The 17,441-nt window shown below is 37.4% G+C and overlaps 2 protein-coding genes across 2 annotated transcripts in view; both read right to left on the reverse strand.

Moving 5' to 3' along the window:
* Nucleotides 1-4,899, reverse strand: part of scfd1 (sec1 family domain containing 1) — a 28,192-nt gene extending 23,293 nt beyond the window's left edge. The window contains exons 1-7 of the mRNA XM_022672610.2: nt 4,794-4,899; nt 3,003-3,073; nt 2,794-2,882; nt 2,619-2,709; nt 2,349-2,471; nt 1,441-1,528; nt 409-498 (exon numbers count right to left, since the gene is read on the reverse strand). Coding sequence (XP_022528331.1) covers nt 409-498; nt 1,441-1,528; nt 2,349-2,471; nt 2,619-2,709; nt 2,794-2,882; nt 3,003-3,073; nt 4,794-4,824 — 583 coding nt within the window. The 5' untranslated portion in view covers nt 4,825-4,899. The remainder of the gene's footprint in view (nt 1-408; nt 499-1,440; nt 1,529-2,348; nt 2,472-2,618; nt 2,710-2,793; nt 2,883-3,002; nt 3,074-4,793) is intronic.
* Nucleotides 4,900-5,692: 793 nt separating this feature from the next.
* On the reverse strand, nt 5,693-15,380 carry g2e3 (G2/M-phase specific E3 ubiquitin protein ligase). The gene is made up of 14 exons (XM_049463661.1): nt 14,875-15,380; nt 14,644-14,741; nt 13,892-13,993; nt 12,814-12,938; nt 11,689-11,851; nt 11,463-11,569; nt 11,255-11,371; nt 10,144-10,268; nt 9,880-9,988; nt 9,264-9,562; nt 8,077-8,258; nt 7,793-7,965; nt 7,474-7,685; nt 5,693-7,042 (listed from the first exon to the last, which is right to left on the reverse strand). The coding sequence occupies exons 1-14, from the start codon at nt 14,924-14,926 to the stop codon at nt 6,795-6,797; spliced, it is 2,112 nt and encodes a 703-aa protein (XP_049319618.1). The 5' UTR covers nt 14,927-15,380; the 3' UTR covers nt 5,693-6,794.
* Nucleotides 15,381-17,441: the final 2,061 nt, after the last annotated feature.

Consider the following 17,441-nt stretch of genomic DNA (forward strand, 5'->3'; position numbering starts at 1 on the left):
ACCAGGAGTAAAGCAGCATAAAGTTATCCAAAAGCAGTGTGTAAGACTGATGGAGGAGGGGAACACTGATAAATGCATAATGATTTCTGAACACTTAAAACTTTATGAATATGAACTTGTTTTCTTTGCATTATTTGAGGTCTGAAAGCTCTGCTTTTTTAATTATTTCAGTCATTTCTCATTTTCTGTAAGTAAATGCTCTAAATGACAATATTTTTATTTGGAATGTGGGAGAAATGTTGTCTGTAGTTTATAGAATAAAACAACAATGTTCATTTTACACAAACATAAACCTAAAAATAGTAAAATCAGAGAAACTGATTCAGAAACTGAAGTGGTATCTTAATTTTTTTTCCAGAGTTGTACATACTAACTACAGCAGGGTCTATATGCTACATAAAAACTTACCGAGAGTAACAAAGAAGCAGAACAGACTGTCCACAATAGTATCCATTATAGCCTCCATATCTGTGTCCATGATATCTGGCTTATTGATCGCTGAAAGAAAAGTAGAAACTTTGTCAGTCACTCATTCTTAAATTTGCTCAGATATAAAGAAAGAAAGATAAAGTTATATCTCACAACATTATAACTATATATTATAACTTTTATCCTTATAACATATTTATTATTTATTCATTTCTAATTTTAATCCCATTTTCTTCCCAATTTACACAGCCAATTACCCAACCCACCCATTAGGACTCCCCCCTATCATTAGTGATGCCCCAACACCAGGAGGGTAAAGACAAGCACATGCCTCCTCCGATAGCAATGTATCTTGGTTCTGATACATCAGCTCACAGACGCCTCGTGCTGATCCACATCACCCTAGGAGTGATGTGGGGAGAGAGCGCCATCTACTGTACCCACCCAGAGAGAGCAAGGCCAATTGTGCTCTCTCAGGGCTCTGGCAGCTGTAGGCAAGCTGCATAAACAGGATTCAAACCGGCGATCTCCTGATCATAGTGGCAGAGCTTAGCCTGCTGGACCACTTAGTTATTCTAACTTAAGTATAAAGAAAAGAGCTGAAGGTTGCTTTCAGAGGAGCAAAGATTAAACCTGCAGTATATCCATTTAGATGACGTGTTTAAATAGTGCTTCTATAGACTTACTACCAACTTAAAAAAAAAAAAAAAAAAAAAAAAAACAGCCATCTCACTAACGTATAGATAGAAGTCTCTCACATTTGGGTTAACCATCCTTTAGGCCTAAAGCCAGTGGCCTGTTTCTGACCACAGGTATTAAAACATATGTGTATTTTTAAATTCTCCAAAAACTTATTAATCACCAGAGGTGATTAAAGTCTTCCAAAGTTCACAAGTTTCTTGAGCAGCCCAGCATACTGAATCACTGCCATCCAAAGTCTACAATGACCATAGTGTCTTTTTTATAAAAACATTTTCAACTCCTTCTCTTTTTTGCTTGCAGACAGCTCACCATGATAAGATATCTGTTCTTTGTTTTGATTGCAGAGGACAAACATGTCGTCTTCTAGTGTGATGAAGTTCAAATATTGATCAAACACCTATGGAAAGAGAGATAATGCACAACATTTGCATAGTTTGGTTAAATACTTTAAACATTAAATATATAATTAAATACCAAAATCAAAACCACTAAAAAGTCAAAGAAAAGCACCCCTAAAAAGAAAATGATTACTAGTGATAAGCACAATGACAATAGTGACAATAATGACAATAATATCTTAAACCCTGCGCAAAGTGCGTCACGATGATCATTGCTATGTTACACCCCACCAACAGCCTATTTTCACGCATTGCGCCTGCCCCGTTTAAATAGCAATGGAGCTTGTGAATATATCTACACCGATGGGTGTGGTGGTCTTGAAGTGAGGAGTGTTCAGGTAAGACTATAGGAATAGAGGAGGAACTAAAACCTAAAGGAGTGTGGCCTCAAACACACAAGCAGAGAGCGTGCTCAGAAACGCACACTGTTGCTGCGCTAAAATCGAGCCCCGTCATAGGAAATGAATGGTTGCCTGTCGCTTTTTGGTTTAAGTGCAGGGTAAGCGGTCGTATTGCCTCTGTCTTTCTCTCTCAGATATTGTAATACAGTACAAAATGATCTAATCTGCTAAACCATAATATACTATTATTACTATGCCCTCACAATAATATTGGAAAAACTCCAGCACTAACAAAATGAATCATGATTTTAATTCACGCCAATCAAGCTGCTTGGTTGACGGCTCACCGATAGATCACTAAAGTAGGGCACAAACAAACATTTAAACAAAAAGTTTAAATGTTTTATGCTGGAAAAAAATACTGTGTTACTAGGTGAAAAAAGTAATAAATATAAAATTAAGTATGAGTTTGACTTACTTTGGTCACCTGGTTCACAGCATTTGCTGCAAGAGCAGAACTTGCAATATCCTCCAGTTTGCTTCTGGAGATTGCTGAGATAAAGTTCAGGTAGTAGGACTCATAAAGTTGGTTCCGCAGGTCCTGTAAGTTTGAATGTTATTGCAGTGAGAAAAACAATGTTTTTGATGCATGTACCATCAAGATAAAGCACGATACAATTATATAAAAATAGCAGGATTGTATTTTCTGATAAGCTAATTCATCTTATTCTTAAGCTTTAACCCTTACCTGACATATCCTGTCTATGTTCTCCTCTGTTGGCATTACAAAGTAAATGGCAGGGACATCTGGAATGGGATCTCGGTCTGAGTGCAATAATCTGTGATTTTAAGCAAAAATACATTTATACATACAGATTTAAAATCATAAAGTGTCTTGCACTTTTAGTATATTAACTCCTTACAGGTGAAGAGTGATCCCCATGTCTCTTAACTCTTTCACAGACAGAAGGGGAGAGATGATATCTTGGCCAAAGCGATCGTAAATAAGGACCTAATTAGAGAAGAAGAAAAGACAAACCAAACCAATGAGCAACAATATCTTACTGGCACAATTATCAATATATGGAAAATACTGAATAAACACTAATAGATAAACAAGAAAAAATACTACCTTCCATACTGGTTCAGCTGCTGTATTTTTCAGGGGTGGGGCGTTAAAATTTAGCATTCGCTTCAGGGCAGCTGAAAAGTAAATAATATAAATCATTAATCCTTAATGTCCATTAAAAATCCCATTTTCTCCACAATTTACACAGCCAATTACCCAACACACTCATTAGGACTATCACTAATAATGGCCCCAACACCAGTAGTGTGAAGACTAGCACATGCCTCCTCCGATACATGTGAAGTCAGACTCCGTCTCTTTTTGAACTGCTGATGCAGCATTACCGAGTAGCATCACAGTGGAAGCGCAGCGACTCGGTTCTGATACATCAGCTCACAGACGCAGCCTTGTGCTGATCAACATCACCCTGGGAGAGATAAGGGGAGAGAGAGAGCCATCTACTGTACCCACCCAGAGAGAGCAAGGCCAATTGTTCTCTCTCAGGGCTCATAACCCCATAACACATTCAATGCTATGTACAATTGTACTTCACCAAGCATGGACAGTACCAGTTAAAAGTTTGAAAACACTTTCTCATTCAATGTTTTTTTTCCTACATTGTAAATGAATAGTAAAGGATCCAGATTATGAAGGAACACATAAGGAATCATGCAGTAACTTAAAAGTGTTAAACTAACCAAAATACTCTGTGAAGCATTTAACTTGTGGTTTCTAAGGCTGGTAACTCTGATGAACTTATCCTGTGTAAGAGAAGTAACCCTGAGTCTTCCTTTGCTGGGGTGGTCCTGATGAGAGCCAGTTTCATCATAATGTTTTGATTGTCTTAACAACTGAACGTAAGGAAGCTTTCAAAGTTTTTGAAATATTTCAGACTGACTGGCCTTAATTTTTTAAAGCAGGTTTTCCTTTCTTATCTGAGTAGTTCTTGCCATAATCTGGATTAGAACATTACTCAAATAGAGCTATTTTACTGTATACCTGTAACTCTACCTCTTCACAACTTTACAACGGATGCTCTCAAACACTTTAAGAGACAAGAAATTCAAGTAATTAACTCTTGATGAGTTCAGCACAGCTGTTAACTGAAAGCCTGAATTCCAGGAGACTCTACCTCATAAAACTGACTGAGAAAATCCAGCATGTGCAAAGCTGTCATCTAAACAAGAGGTGCTACTTTGAAGAATCTAAAATATAAAATATTTTTTGCTTACTAGCTACATACTTTCTTAATAGTTTAGATTATTTTAGCTTTAGCTAATCTACAATGCAGGACATTTAAAAATAATAATAAGAAAAAACACTGAATTATAGGTGTGTTCACACTTTTGATTGGTACTGTATGTTGATGGGGGAAAAAAACAGTCCATCAGTATGACAGTGTCTATGTTTTCTGTCAGAGATTGGTGGCAACCCTAAGCGTTATCCATTCATTTAAGGTTGTTTATTTAGTTTATCTAGTGATACCTGTAGTTCCACGTAGTTAGTTATTCTAGCTGTGTTGTTTACTGCAGGTGAGGCAAATGGGAAGCACAGTCTAAGTTAAAGGACAGTCTGTAAGTTTTATTCAGAAGGTTAAATAAATGTTTTATTAAGTATCCGGTTAGTTAGCCTGTCTTGAGTAAGGCGCTGACTGGCTAATCAGTTCAGCGTTACAAACACTAACAGCTAGCTAACCGAGCTAACAACACAGTTAACCGGCTAACTCTCTACATTCGCGAATAATTAATGAATTATCTACAGGCGAGACGGGTCCTCAGAAACCACCGTCCACATTAACACACATTTCACTGAGCTAAAGAGCTGAAAACATATAAAATCTGATCATTTACAGACCTGTCTGTTTCTCCCGGATGGACGCCGCCATCTTTACTATTTATGCGGTGGTGAGTCGGCGGGTGACGTGGCAGCGCGAGGAGGAAGAAGGGGCGCCACCTGCCGGCGGAGACCGAGACCCGCAGCTAAATAACACAGGTAAATACCAATACTGCAGCCACAATTACCATTACAATTACCAATACAATTACAGTTACCATAACATCATTACAATTACCATACCAATAGACTGTATTAAGTAGCATGTGCACCTTTTTCTTATTAGGTAAACTGCTCTTATTTTTTATATTAATTCATTTTTATGAGGTACTATATAATTATTTTGAAATGCTAAGTCGTAATTTTGAAATACTCTCTCATTGTTTTAAGATAGTAAGTCGTTTTTTATATAATATTTCGTTATTTTAAGATAGTAAGTCGTTATTTTGAAATACTAAGTCGTTACTTTGAGATACTATCTTATTATTCTGAGACAGCAAATCATTATTTTGAGATACTAAGTTATTTTGAAATACTAAGTTGCTATTTTGACATACCATCTCATTATTTTAAGATATCTCATTAGTTTGAGATAGTAAGTCGTTTTGAGATACTATCTCACTATTCTGAGACAGCAAATCATTATTTTGAGATATTACAGTGGTATGAAAAAAATTGGGCACCCCTGATAACTTTCCATGATGAATTTATGCTCCTGCCTAATTTTGTTTAAAGAATTATTGCACACTTTCTATAAATCTATAAAACTTCATTTAAAATGGCTATATTTAGAATGTAATTTGAATTTTAATGTAAATAACAGTGTATTCTTTGTGAAAAATTATATTTAGTGCAATGATAATGTTTTAATAGTCATGTTTAAAGAATATCAGCTTATGAAGTTAAAGACAATGCAAACATCAGAAAGGAAGTATTTAATAAATAATGGGCAACAGTTTCTCATTACATGCTTTTCAGAAGATCAAGACTGAAGGACGGACCTGCAAATCAGAAAAAAATGATTATGGATATCAACAAATTCTCAGAATATTTCTCAAGCTTTCACAGAAACAACATAAACTGAGGGAAAACGAGCACTGCATTTAATGCATAACGTTACATATCTCCACTGACATGCAATACCTAGTATTTAAAGACTAGTAAATATAAGCAAAAAAAAAAAAAAAAAAAAAACACATCTAAACTTTCAATAGAAGTCAATGTATAACACAAATAAGTGTGGATGATATCTACTGGTTCATTCTTCATGACAATGGAAAACTGAAGTTACAAAGGTATCATTTTATGACTCATGAAAATGCTTAGTAAAATTCCTGCAGTACAGTTCCATGTATACATATATATGTAAAAGTATGTAAAAGCACTCACATAAAATGTACTTAAACATCTTAAAAATGCATAATGTACAATGCTAGTGTAAAAATATCTTCAGCTTAAGGAAAATTATTCATCATTTGGAACAAATTATGCTCCAAAAATCCACCCTTGTCAAGTCCAATCTTTTGCGCAAGACTATATAAACAGGCAAGACCAACAAAAGCATGAAAAAGCACCTTTTACCAAAAACTAAGAAAAGAGGAACACAGAGAAACAGTGTAACATTGGAGAAACATTATGTTTACAGAGGATGCAAGAGGTTTAAATATAAATATGTATTCTGAATCTCAAAAGCTCTAACATTCTGTTTTATTTACACCACATTAAATCACACCAATATCACAATCAAAAAGTTACACACTTTATTTTTTCGCACAAAAAAAGGTAAAATGTAAGTTTCATAACCTGTTCTGAAAATAATGCAAAAGTCTGCTCATTTTTTGGTATTTTTTTTCTGTAGCTCTCCCACCATGAGATTTTATAGGACAAATGCCTATATACTCCTGATAGTCCAACATCCACGATGCTGTGGCAGATGAGATATATATTCCAAAGGTAAGCAAGTAGCACCATTACAGTCTGCATTTCATCTCTGACCCAAAAGTTCTGGAGACTTCAGAGGTTTTAAAGGACCTGCATCACAGACAGCTCACATACAGCATACTCCAGGTGCTTTTTGAACAGCTCGTAGGAGGGCAGCACAGGCAGAATGAGATGGTTAGCTTCAGGCTGGCTTTGAGGAAAAGCACAAGAGGGGTCGAGGGGGGTAAAGAATGAGAACATGGGTGCGGGGCTGTAGCCGATGGCGGGGATCACATCTGTAGCGGTGGCAAATAGAAGAATGTCCTCTAGAGATGCTGCACACTGTCCATCTGCAACAAAAAGAGAAGACATTTTAGTTTGAGAGAGAGAGAGAGAGAGAAAGAGAGAGAGAGAGAACCTTATTAGGTGTGTAGAAAAGTATTATTAATAATTCTAATATCGCAATATTTAATTTTGCAACAATGTATTGATTTTTAAAAACACAATACATTTTTATTTGTTCACATGCAGGGTAAACAAATTAGCTGCAACAATTAATTGATAAAAATCAACTAATAAAACAATAAAAACTCCCTCACTCATTGTTCTTAGAGATTATATATATATATATATATATATTTTCTTTTTGATTTTAGTTGATTCTAGTTCTAGTTGATTTTAACATAAAAAAATAAATAAAAATAAAATCCTGATAATAATAAAAGTAAGATTTATCTTACAGACATAATTCAAACTCTAATGGGGAAACACAAATACATACCTTCACATTCATGCAGGTATTGCTTCCAAAACCCCAGGGTTGTCTCTTCTCTTGCTTTCTTTTCCTCATTCTCTGAAAATTGCGAAGTGAAAAGGGAAAACATGGCTTCAGCTGTCATCCTTTCCACTGGGTCACAGAAAAGCGGGTAAAAACCCTCTGGACAAGCCTGGATGCGCTCGAAAACCCCTAATGTCCTGAGGCCTTCACGAAATCTAAAAAGAGTCAATCAAATCACTAGTTAATATACAACAACAACTGACATTCCACAGTTTAAACCTTCCATAAAAGCCAATAAATAATTCCTATTTAAGGGTCTAACCTTTGAAGAGGCATCTCCATTCTTACGATCAGGTAAAAGTTCAGAATGTCCTCCAGCAGCGCGTTTTTATCATCCAGTTGTTCGACTTCCCGCCAGCAGCCTGCTACTTGTAAGTACTCAGAAGCAGCCCGCATTGCTTTCTTCAGCTCTGATAACGAGCTGGATTCTGCTATCTGAAACAGATTTAAGGCTGGGTATCAGAACATCAACATAGCAGCAGCAACAGCACCACAAACTCTATAACAGAGCTTTGTACATGTGCACATATAAACAGTGTGACTCACCATCGTGACTTTGGGTGTTATGGTGGTGTCTCCCAGGTCTTGGACGGTGAGTTTGTAATCAGGTGGGTAATGGAACAGGGTGTGGTAGAGTGCAGGAGAGAAGAAGGCCACAGGAGAAGCTCCATGAACAAGAGTGAGGGAAAGCAAACTTCCAATCTCAAAGTAAAGATCATCCCTCAGTGCTGCAAATAAAACACAATTAGCATTAGCAAAACTGTTGTTTAATACTTCAGTACTACTGACACTACTACCACAACAATTACTATTACTACCTCCACTACCACACTTACTATTACTACCTACACTACCACTACTACTACCACACCACCATTATTACTACTACTACTACTACCACTACCATTATTACAACTTCTATTTCCACCACTATTCCTACTACCACTACCATTGTTACTATCATTACTTTTACTAGTACTACTACTACCACCACCACCGTTACTATTTTTACTACCACCACCACTACTACTTCTACTACTATTACTACCATAATTACCACCACCTCTACTACCACTACCATTATTATTACTCCTACTATTTCCACCACTATTACTACTATCACTGCCATTGTTACTATTACTACTACAACTACTATGACCTGACCACCACCACTGTTACTAATACCACCACTACTATTATTTCTCCTACTACCACTACTATTACTTACATAATTACCACCACCTGTACTACCATTATTATCACTACAACTATTTCCACCACTATTACTGCCATCACTACCATTGTTACTATTACTAATACAACTACTATAACCACCACCATTGTTACTATTACCACTACTACTACAACTACTATTTATCCTACTACCACTACTATTACTTACATAATTACCACCACCACCTCTCCTATTACCACTATTACTACAACCACTACCATTACTACTACTACTACTATTTCTACTACCACCACTACTACAACTATTTCTACTACTATCACAATTACCCCCATCACCACTACTACTACTATTGTTACCATTATTATTACTACTACTACTATTGTTACTATTACTACTACTATTTCTACTACTACCACTACCATTATTTACACAATTACCACCACCATCTCTCCTACTACCAGCACTATTACTAATATTACTACTACTACTACTACTATTTCTACTGCCATCATTACTATTACTTCTAATAATAACTCACCTTGTGAATTCAGGGCCAAGTTTTTAGACCCCTCAGGACCTTCAAAAACACATGAGTTCTGTAGGTCCTGCAGGAGGAGGCTGAGGAACCGGTGCTGGTTCACCACCTTATGACTTTCTCTGCTTCTGATGAATCTGACAGACAGTCTGTGACAGGGGTTAAAGTCACTCTGCCGCACAGCCTGCAGGGCAGCTTCAAGTACTTGGTCGCTTTTTAGCAGCACTTCTGTGGTCTGATGTGGAATTAACTGAGTGGCAAGATCCATTAAAATCTCTGCAGGACCTGCATCCACACAGCGCCTAGAATTAAACAAACAAATCTCTGTGTAAGAACCCTTCAACACGCTGCTAATTATCTCTTTGTTGTGAGATTATTTAATTAATGAAATTCAACAACAAATTTGTAAATTATACTCCTGTCCAAAACACAAGGAAAATGCACTGATTGCCATGTGCAATGCACTTTAATTACAGATCATAACAGCAGTTACATTTAAAAGAGAAAAAAAAATTAAATAAATAAAAACAGAAGCGAGCTTAAAAAAAATTAAGCCATCATTTAAAAATGAAATTTCATTCAAACACAAGATGTTTGGCCAAACTTGTTGCAAATGTACCTTTTGGAGATGAGTGACGAGTGGAGGCTTGAAAGACACCTTTTAATTAATCTCTTCTTTTCTTGCCTCTTTGCCAGGGGTGATTTGACATGGGTTGGCAACGTGGACACTGTCACAGGCACAGAAAAGTTTAGTTAAATGTTTATATTCATACGATGATGTTGCTGGTCAAAGCAAAGAGGATCATTGCCAAAATCACTGTTTCAGTTTATATATTATAATTTATATAATTTATATTTTATAAAAGTGATGGTGTGAGCTCACCTGTTCCTTCAGCTGCACCTTTGCAGTCAATACAACTCCAGCTGGTCTCATAATTCTTGAGGGAGGAACATTTTCGGTGGGTTCCTCTGGATCCACAGAATTTGCATCTGACAATCTCAAAAACCCTATAACATCAACAGAAGAACTTTAAAAACATCAGTTTATCTACAAATATGTTCAAATAAATGATGTCAGTGTGCTGCCCTACAATTCCTGAAACTTTTAATATATTCATTAATTAATATATATAAAAAGAAAAACTACAAGAGAGGAGTTTTTTGGTGAGTGTTGTGATTTGGTGTTCAAAGAACACAGTGATTTTTATATAATCCCCTTGCAATGCTTATATCATTCACTCAACAAGGTTTTTAATAAGCTTCTTGCGCAGTTTTAAAGTTATTAATGCCTCGTTTTAAATGTGAGAGCTTTCCGGATTCTACCAATGAGGTGTGGATCTACTTTGAGCCTGGATAACGGTGTAAAAAGCTATTTATCTGCAGGGGGCAAAATATGCCCCATATCATCCATTCTAAAGCATGTTTGGACAAACTGTAAAAAAAATTACTGGATCTAGGAAAGCTGCGGGAGAATGAAGGTGGGCTATGTAACAAAGGTTGGTACTCTATCATGTATAACTACATCAAAAATCAATTTAACACCGGAGTTCTCCTTTACGAGATCCATAGGGCAGGGTGCTGTGGGAGCTCAGTGATTTGTAATGGCACACTTATATAAATTAATATTAAAGTTATACATAAGTAAAAAAATTGGCTAATTTGAACAGCTTAATGTATATCCTAATACAATTTTATCTCCTAGAACAAAAACAAGATTTCCATGGCTTACGCCAATTCTAATCAGGCTAATTTATTAAAATGAGACATCTGCAATAAAAATGTCCTTAGGGCTAAAACTCACATCTGGATGAGACTAAAAATACTTAAAATAAACATGTAACATGTTTTATAGCTTGGCTTTTAAGTAAATATATTTACATTTTTTATTTAACCTCAAAATGTTGATCTTTTTAAAATAAACTAAATGAATAAGACACCTTCAGCTAACAGGGTGATACTCATGTGAATCAAAAAACCTGGTTAAAAACACTTACCCTGTCTCTGCACTGTAACCTCGCCCTTTTTCACAGGAACATTTCACAGCATCACAATGCTGGTACACTTCCAACAGCTCCCCATAAGCATTATCCTCCAATTCCCATGATGCATCTCTGAAAGATTAAAATCAGGTCATATTTATGAAAGAACTGTTTCAGTAAAAAAAAATTACTTAGTTATTTTTTTTCAAATAACTTTTCTTACCTTTCTGGTATGTGTATTCCCATTCTGAGCATTTCTTGTTGGAACTGGTCCTTGTTGTTGCAGAGGGTACATTTAAAGAAAAACTTTGCAGCACTGTGTGCCTGATACTGAGGAGAAAAAAATAAAATCAAAATTACAATTTCCTACACTTTGCTTAAGCAGAATAACCTGTAAATATACAGTGTGTAAATAGGTATTTTACAAATCAAGCTTCTCATAGAGTTACCTGAACACAGTTCCTATGAAACCAACTTCCATGACAAGCAGGACACTTGAGCACAGAGTAGGACAGAACCGGCTCGATATGCTCCAAGCAGATGGAGCAGCAGACAGGCAGAGTGGGGACTGAAGAGCAGGTCTGGGTGGGTCTGTGCTTTTTACAGAAAGACCTGGCAAAAAAAACATTTTGCATTCAGTTAAGCATGCATGTTTACATAAACTGCGCTTTAAGGTGTACCTAAAACCCTTTAATTTTTTTAAAAAATCGCCAGTGCACCTCATAATCCGCTGCATCTCGTGTATGAGTTTTACCAGTCAGGTTGTAAAGAGCAGTGAAGCCACTCCACTGAAGTAAAGCATTATACAGGAGTTTCAGTAAAGTTTCTCCAACACTGAGACTGGAGCAACCACGCTAAGCAATAGCCTGCTGCTAACCCTGACTAGCACTGCTGGAGCAGCATTAGCCACTAACTGTGCTAGCTCTTTCGCCGTTCAGAGGTGAGCATATCGAACTGTAGTCTACGTTTACTGTGTTAAAACAAGCAACATGGGACGAACCGCTAGCTAATATCGCCCTGGCTTACCGGAACACTCCGGGTTTCTTAGTGCAGTTCTGTCGGGCAGCATTTATTAGTGCTTACTGTGGCTAGCACTAGTGGTTATCTGCTAATGCTAATACTGCTGCACACAGCCTTATTGGAAATCTGGAAATCTTAGCTTACTGTAAATAAACTGAGGGGCTTTACTCCCCCAAATAAACAGTTTGCAGGAGAGAAATCTGTGTAGATTAACATTCAGCACTCATTAGACTTTAAAAGAAAATGTTTTTCTAAGAATTACAGTTTTATTTACTTAGCTTAACAGGTGGTTATGCCAGATACTGGTGTATTTGGAAAAGCACAGATTTTACCAGTACTTAGATGGAGGTCAGAACAGGTGGGACAATTCATGACACCAAGCTATGTTCTATTAATCATGTAGCTTGTAAAAAAGAGAGTTTTACAGAGGCAGCATAATTGACGTGTACCATGTCTGATCTCACATTTTCAAGTGATGACTACATTATGTCACAGATTTTATCAGAAAAAGAGGAAAGTGCAGTTTGGTCTGAATGTACCAACAATATACTTACGGGAAAGAGTCAGTGAACTGGAAGATAAACTGCTGCTCAACTCCACAAGGCATGTGGACCATCTGTCTGCAGCTTTTAATAAAGCATCCTACCGAAGCACCAACCTTTTTACAGGCAACGCACCTCTGCATAAGCAGGGGAAAAAAAGAGAGAGTTGGGGGGTATTTCTCATACAAAAAGATACCTACATTATACACAACATGCATTCAACATTAACATTTAAAAATCAGGGGATAGCATTGTGTAAACTGATCATGAAGTGCTACTGCAGGGGTGGCTTGGGAACTACCACACCTGTATAAGTTGTGAGGTGTAATATTGTGAGTGAGTTAGGCCAGAAACTCCTGCCAGAATGTTTATAACAAAGGGATGTGAATTATCAAGGTCTGAAAGTGGGTGCCAGATGGATTGCAGGCATTTGATATTCCTCCACTGTGTCATATGAGGCAGTACCACACAGAGGGCAGCACAGTGGGCAATAAAGATCATGAACATTGGCATCTAGTTAAGTGAAGGGTTTGTTATCTTCCATGGGACATAACAAAATTCAAAAAACACAATAGTAGCTCATGTCTTTTGACAGTGTATATTGCTCTGAAATACTGTTCTTTGACTCGTATCAAAAAACATGCAATACATTGTCAAAAGTTTTCGTTCACCCATCATTGAACTCAGGTTCCAGTCACTTCCATGGCCACAGGTTTTTAAAACCAAGCACCCAGACATGCAGACTGCTAAATCCAGTTGTGCTATTATTCCAAGGTGTCAAAATGACATAAAATGACAGTGCAGGGTACTACTGTGCAGAGGTCGCCAACTTTCTGCAGAGTAAATCGCTACAGACCTCCAATCTTTATGTGGCCTTCAGAGTAGCTCAAGAACATTAAAAGTGCTTCATGGAATGGGTTTCCAGGGCCAAGCAATTCTATTCAAGTCTCATCACCAAACACCATGGCAATGTAGTGCATGTTTAATATTTAGCTAGGCTCACCAAAACAAACTGTCAGTTACATCCAGTTACTACATCCTCAACGTGACCAAAAAAAAAAATCATACTTGGGTTAAAGTGTTTATTTACCAGTCTGGAAGATCTGCGAATCTCCTGCTTTATGTCATCTACAAGAAAGCCATGAATACCCTCATGCTCTTTTCCTCTCTGGAATATTCCACTGGACATCAGCTGTCAACAGGAAAGCGGTTATATAAACATAGCAAACAGAAGCAAAATCAACATAAACATAAGTTGTTTGGCAATGGCCGAGACGATTTGTCAAATGCGGCTCCATTTAAAAGGGAAATTAACAGGCTTTCCAACAGTATAATATATATATACGATAAACATACAATAAGAATAGTTACAACAAATATATAATCTATCAACCAAACACAAATTCCCACAGTAGCATTAGTTCAGAACACTACTGACACTGACATACAGTTAGTTGTCATAATACAAGCCTTGTTGGAGTAGCTAGCTAACCTTTTTGTTATCAACACAAGCCACATGGTCTGTGAAACCAGTAGTTAATACAATGAATATAAATGTTATAACATGTTTGAATTAAACGCTGAACAGTGTAAATATTAAAACAATAAATTGTGTACATGTGCATCAATGTATAATTAAACAAACAGGTTATAAATGACATTTATGACATGGTTTCATTTTTTTTGGTTTGGTGCCTCAGGACAACATTAGCCAGGCCTCTTTTTAGGCAAATAAAACAACATTCAAGCCACAGAGGCTTAACAGTAACTTCAAAATGTTTGTTTTTAATAGCCCAGCTAAGCTAACTAGTTAGCTAAGCTAGCTATGCTAGCATTACTCACCAGGCAGAAATAATGGACGGTGATGTTGTGCTTTTTAAGGGTGAACTTCTCTCCATATTTGTCTGGACAGTTGTCACGTCGATTGCAGAGCTGACAAACTAAAGAACAAAGCAGTGTTCACAGCTTGAGCTTAACGTTCAATTCCTGCTAAATAGTTAACTATAAAACATACATTATGTTTTATTTAACGTTAATGGAATTAAACGAAGAATGAACGTTAGTCTAACTTACCGTCGTTGACAGAGCCCACCAGTCGTTCAGCACACTTCTTTGTCTTCCTCATTTTTAGACTTTTATCGTTAAACGAGCGACAGCTGACTGTTTAAATGTTGTCCAAAATACGTTACACGTTAAAATTCACTAACATATAAAAATACAAAAAGTTACAGTAGGCAACTTTAACGTTTATTCTTGGCCTCGTGATTCTCACACTCAATAACAGTTAATAAAAACCTGATCATCCTCCTCTTTATAACTAACAGTAACAGTAATAACCTGTAACGTTAGCTCTCCGCCGCCTCTGTAGTTTAATATATATATAACGCTAATAATCTAAGTTAGTTATCTGGGTCTGGTCTGGGTCTTTAACGTTAAATTACTTTACTAGTCTGTGTAATAAAGCTCGCATCGCCTCAAGTCAGCTCGCTTTCGATAAATCTACCGCTCAGCACAGCTCAGGCTCCAGACCGCTCTTCTCCTGGTTCCAAAATAAAGCCGATTCCACTAAAAATCCAGAAATTAAAGGGCTCTCTCCGCTCTCCGCTTCACAAATCAATCCTCTGTTTTCGAAAATCCCTCTGCCGATGAAGCCCCGCCCAGCTCGCTCCTGATTGGTTCATTCAAATAATAACAGCCACAGAGCGAGGAGAACTGAGGTTATGCCAGAGGACGGCCCACATGTATGTCTCGCTGCAGCCTATAGGAGGCGGGGTTATACATATAACCCCGCCCACATCTAACCCCGCCCTCTACTGTGCTCTGGTTCGTTCAAGAGGTACTGACCCCCATATTAGACATGTGTACATGTGCAGCGTAGCAGCCGACCGCCATATTGGAGGAGTCAACTATGCTCCCCCAGTGCATTTATTTGTACCATAGACTGTATATATATTTTTTACAGTCTCTGATTTGTACGGAGTAAGGTGTTTAATACAGCTATAATAATCACAACTCTACCAATTATTACCCAATGTTCACACGGTTTGGTTTGTTACAAACGGCATAGATGTAGTTATGATTCAGGACGCTGTCACACATCACAAATAACAGCTACGTGCTTTCATGCTGCAATACTTTTTATTAAATTTTTTAACAAAGATAGACATGTGGTATGGCATATTAATAAGTGTATAAATAAATTCATTTTATATTTATATATACATCAATACACACATAATTGGGTAAATCGTTATGATTATTATAGGTGTAATAAACACCTTCTTCAGTACAAATTAATGCGCTAGAGGCGCATGGTTGACTCCTCCAATATGGCGGCCGGCTGACGCCCATAGACATAATAATATACGCAGACGCCTCGTTACGGGCTGGAGCGTCACCGCCATATTGGTTGGGTCTCCTCACTCTAGGCCAGCACCAAACCCTAATAAATTAAGAGCTGAAAGAAAAGCTTGAATTCCACTTAGGTAAAATAAACCCATAATATAACTTTGAATTGTAGGTTATACTGTCAGACTGTAAAAAGGTATAATTTCAAGAGAACTTACTAACTAGTTAGTATTAACTGAATTTCAGATCTTCAGATTGACAGTTTGTCAGTTACGTAAGACTGTCAGTTACGTAAGTGTGCAAATCAGTAAGTGAGTCAGTCTGTTAAGTTAGTGAGTGTGACTGTGTGAGTCAGTCAGTCTGTCTGTCAGTCTGTCTGTCAGTTAAGTGAGTGTGAGTGAGTCAGTAAGTGGGCCAGCCAGCCAGTCAGTCAGTCTGTCTCTCTGTCTGTCAGTTGAGTAAGTGAGTGTGAGTCAGTAAGTGAGTCAATCAGTCTGTTAAGTGAGTGAGTGTGAGTGGGTGAATCAGTCTGTCTGTCTGTCTGTTTGTCTGTCTGTCTAGTGAGTCAGTCAGTTTAGTGAGTGTGAATGAGTCAGTTAGTGGGCCATTCAGTGTGTCAGTCTGTTTAGTGAGTGATTGTGAGTGGGTGAATCAGTCAAACAGAAGAACAGACAGACAGACTGATTCACCCACTCACACTCACTCACTTAACAGACTGACAGACTGAATGGCCCACTGTCAGTCTGTTAAGTGAGTGAGTGTGAGTGGGTGAATCAGTCTGTCTGTCTGTCTGTCTAGTGAGTCAGTCAGTTTAGTGAGTGTGAATGAGTCAGTAAGTGGGCCATTCAGTCTGTCAGTCTGTTAAGCGAGTGAGTGTGAGTGGGACAGTCAGTCAGTCAGTCAGTCAGTCAGTGTGTCTGTCTGTCTGTCTGTCAGCCAAGTGAGTGTGAGTGAGTTAGTGAGTGAGTCAGTCAGTCAGTCTTCCTGTCTGTCAGCCAGTCTATTTTTCTGTCTGTCTTTCTGTTTATCTATCTGTCAGTAAAGTGATTGTGAGAAAATCCGTCAGCCTGTCAGTCAAGTAATTAAGTAACTTAGAATGAGTTAGTCTGTCTGTGTGTCTTGTGCACATCACAGCAGCCATGTATCTTATTAATTTTATTTAAATAGCAAATGCTATGTCATGATCCAGCAAATTATTTTTTTATTTTATCTCTCTGCTGATTTCCACATTTTCCACTTTTGTCATAACATGTATTATACTTTACTCTGCTGAACTGTCCTACCCATCTAAC

Source organism: Astyanax mexicanus, chromosome 14 (assembly GCF_023375975.1).
Source record: "Astyanax mexicanus isolate ESR-SI-001 chromosome 14, AstMex3_surface, whole genome shotgun sequence".
NCBI classification, from domain to species: domain Eukaryota; kingdom Metazoa; phylum Chordata; class Actinopteri; order Characiformes; family Acestrorhamphidae; genus Astyanax; species Astyanax mexicanus.

Excerpts from the sequence above, each read along its gene's own strand:
- g2e3 (XM_049463661.1), bottom strand. The coding sequence starts at position 14,926 with ATGAGGAAGACAAAGAAGTGTGCTGAACGACTGGTGGGCTCTGTCAAC. Across the intron at positions 12,939-13,891 it reads TTCGCAGATCTTCCAGACTG|AGGTGCGTTGCCTGTAAAAA; the intron begins GTAAATAAACAC and ends CTGCTTATGCAG. Across the intron at positions 11,372-11,462 it reads GGAATACACATACCAGAAAG|AGATGCATCATGGGAATTGG; the intron begins GTAAGAAAAGTT and ends TTAATCTTTCAG.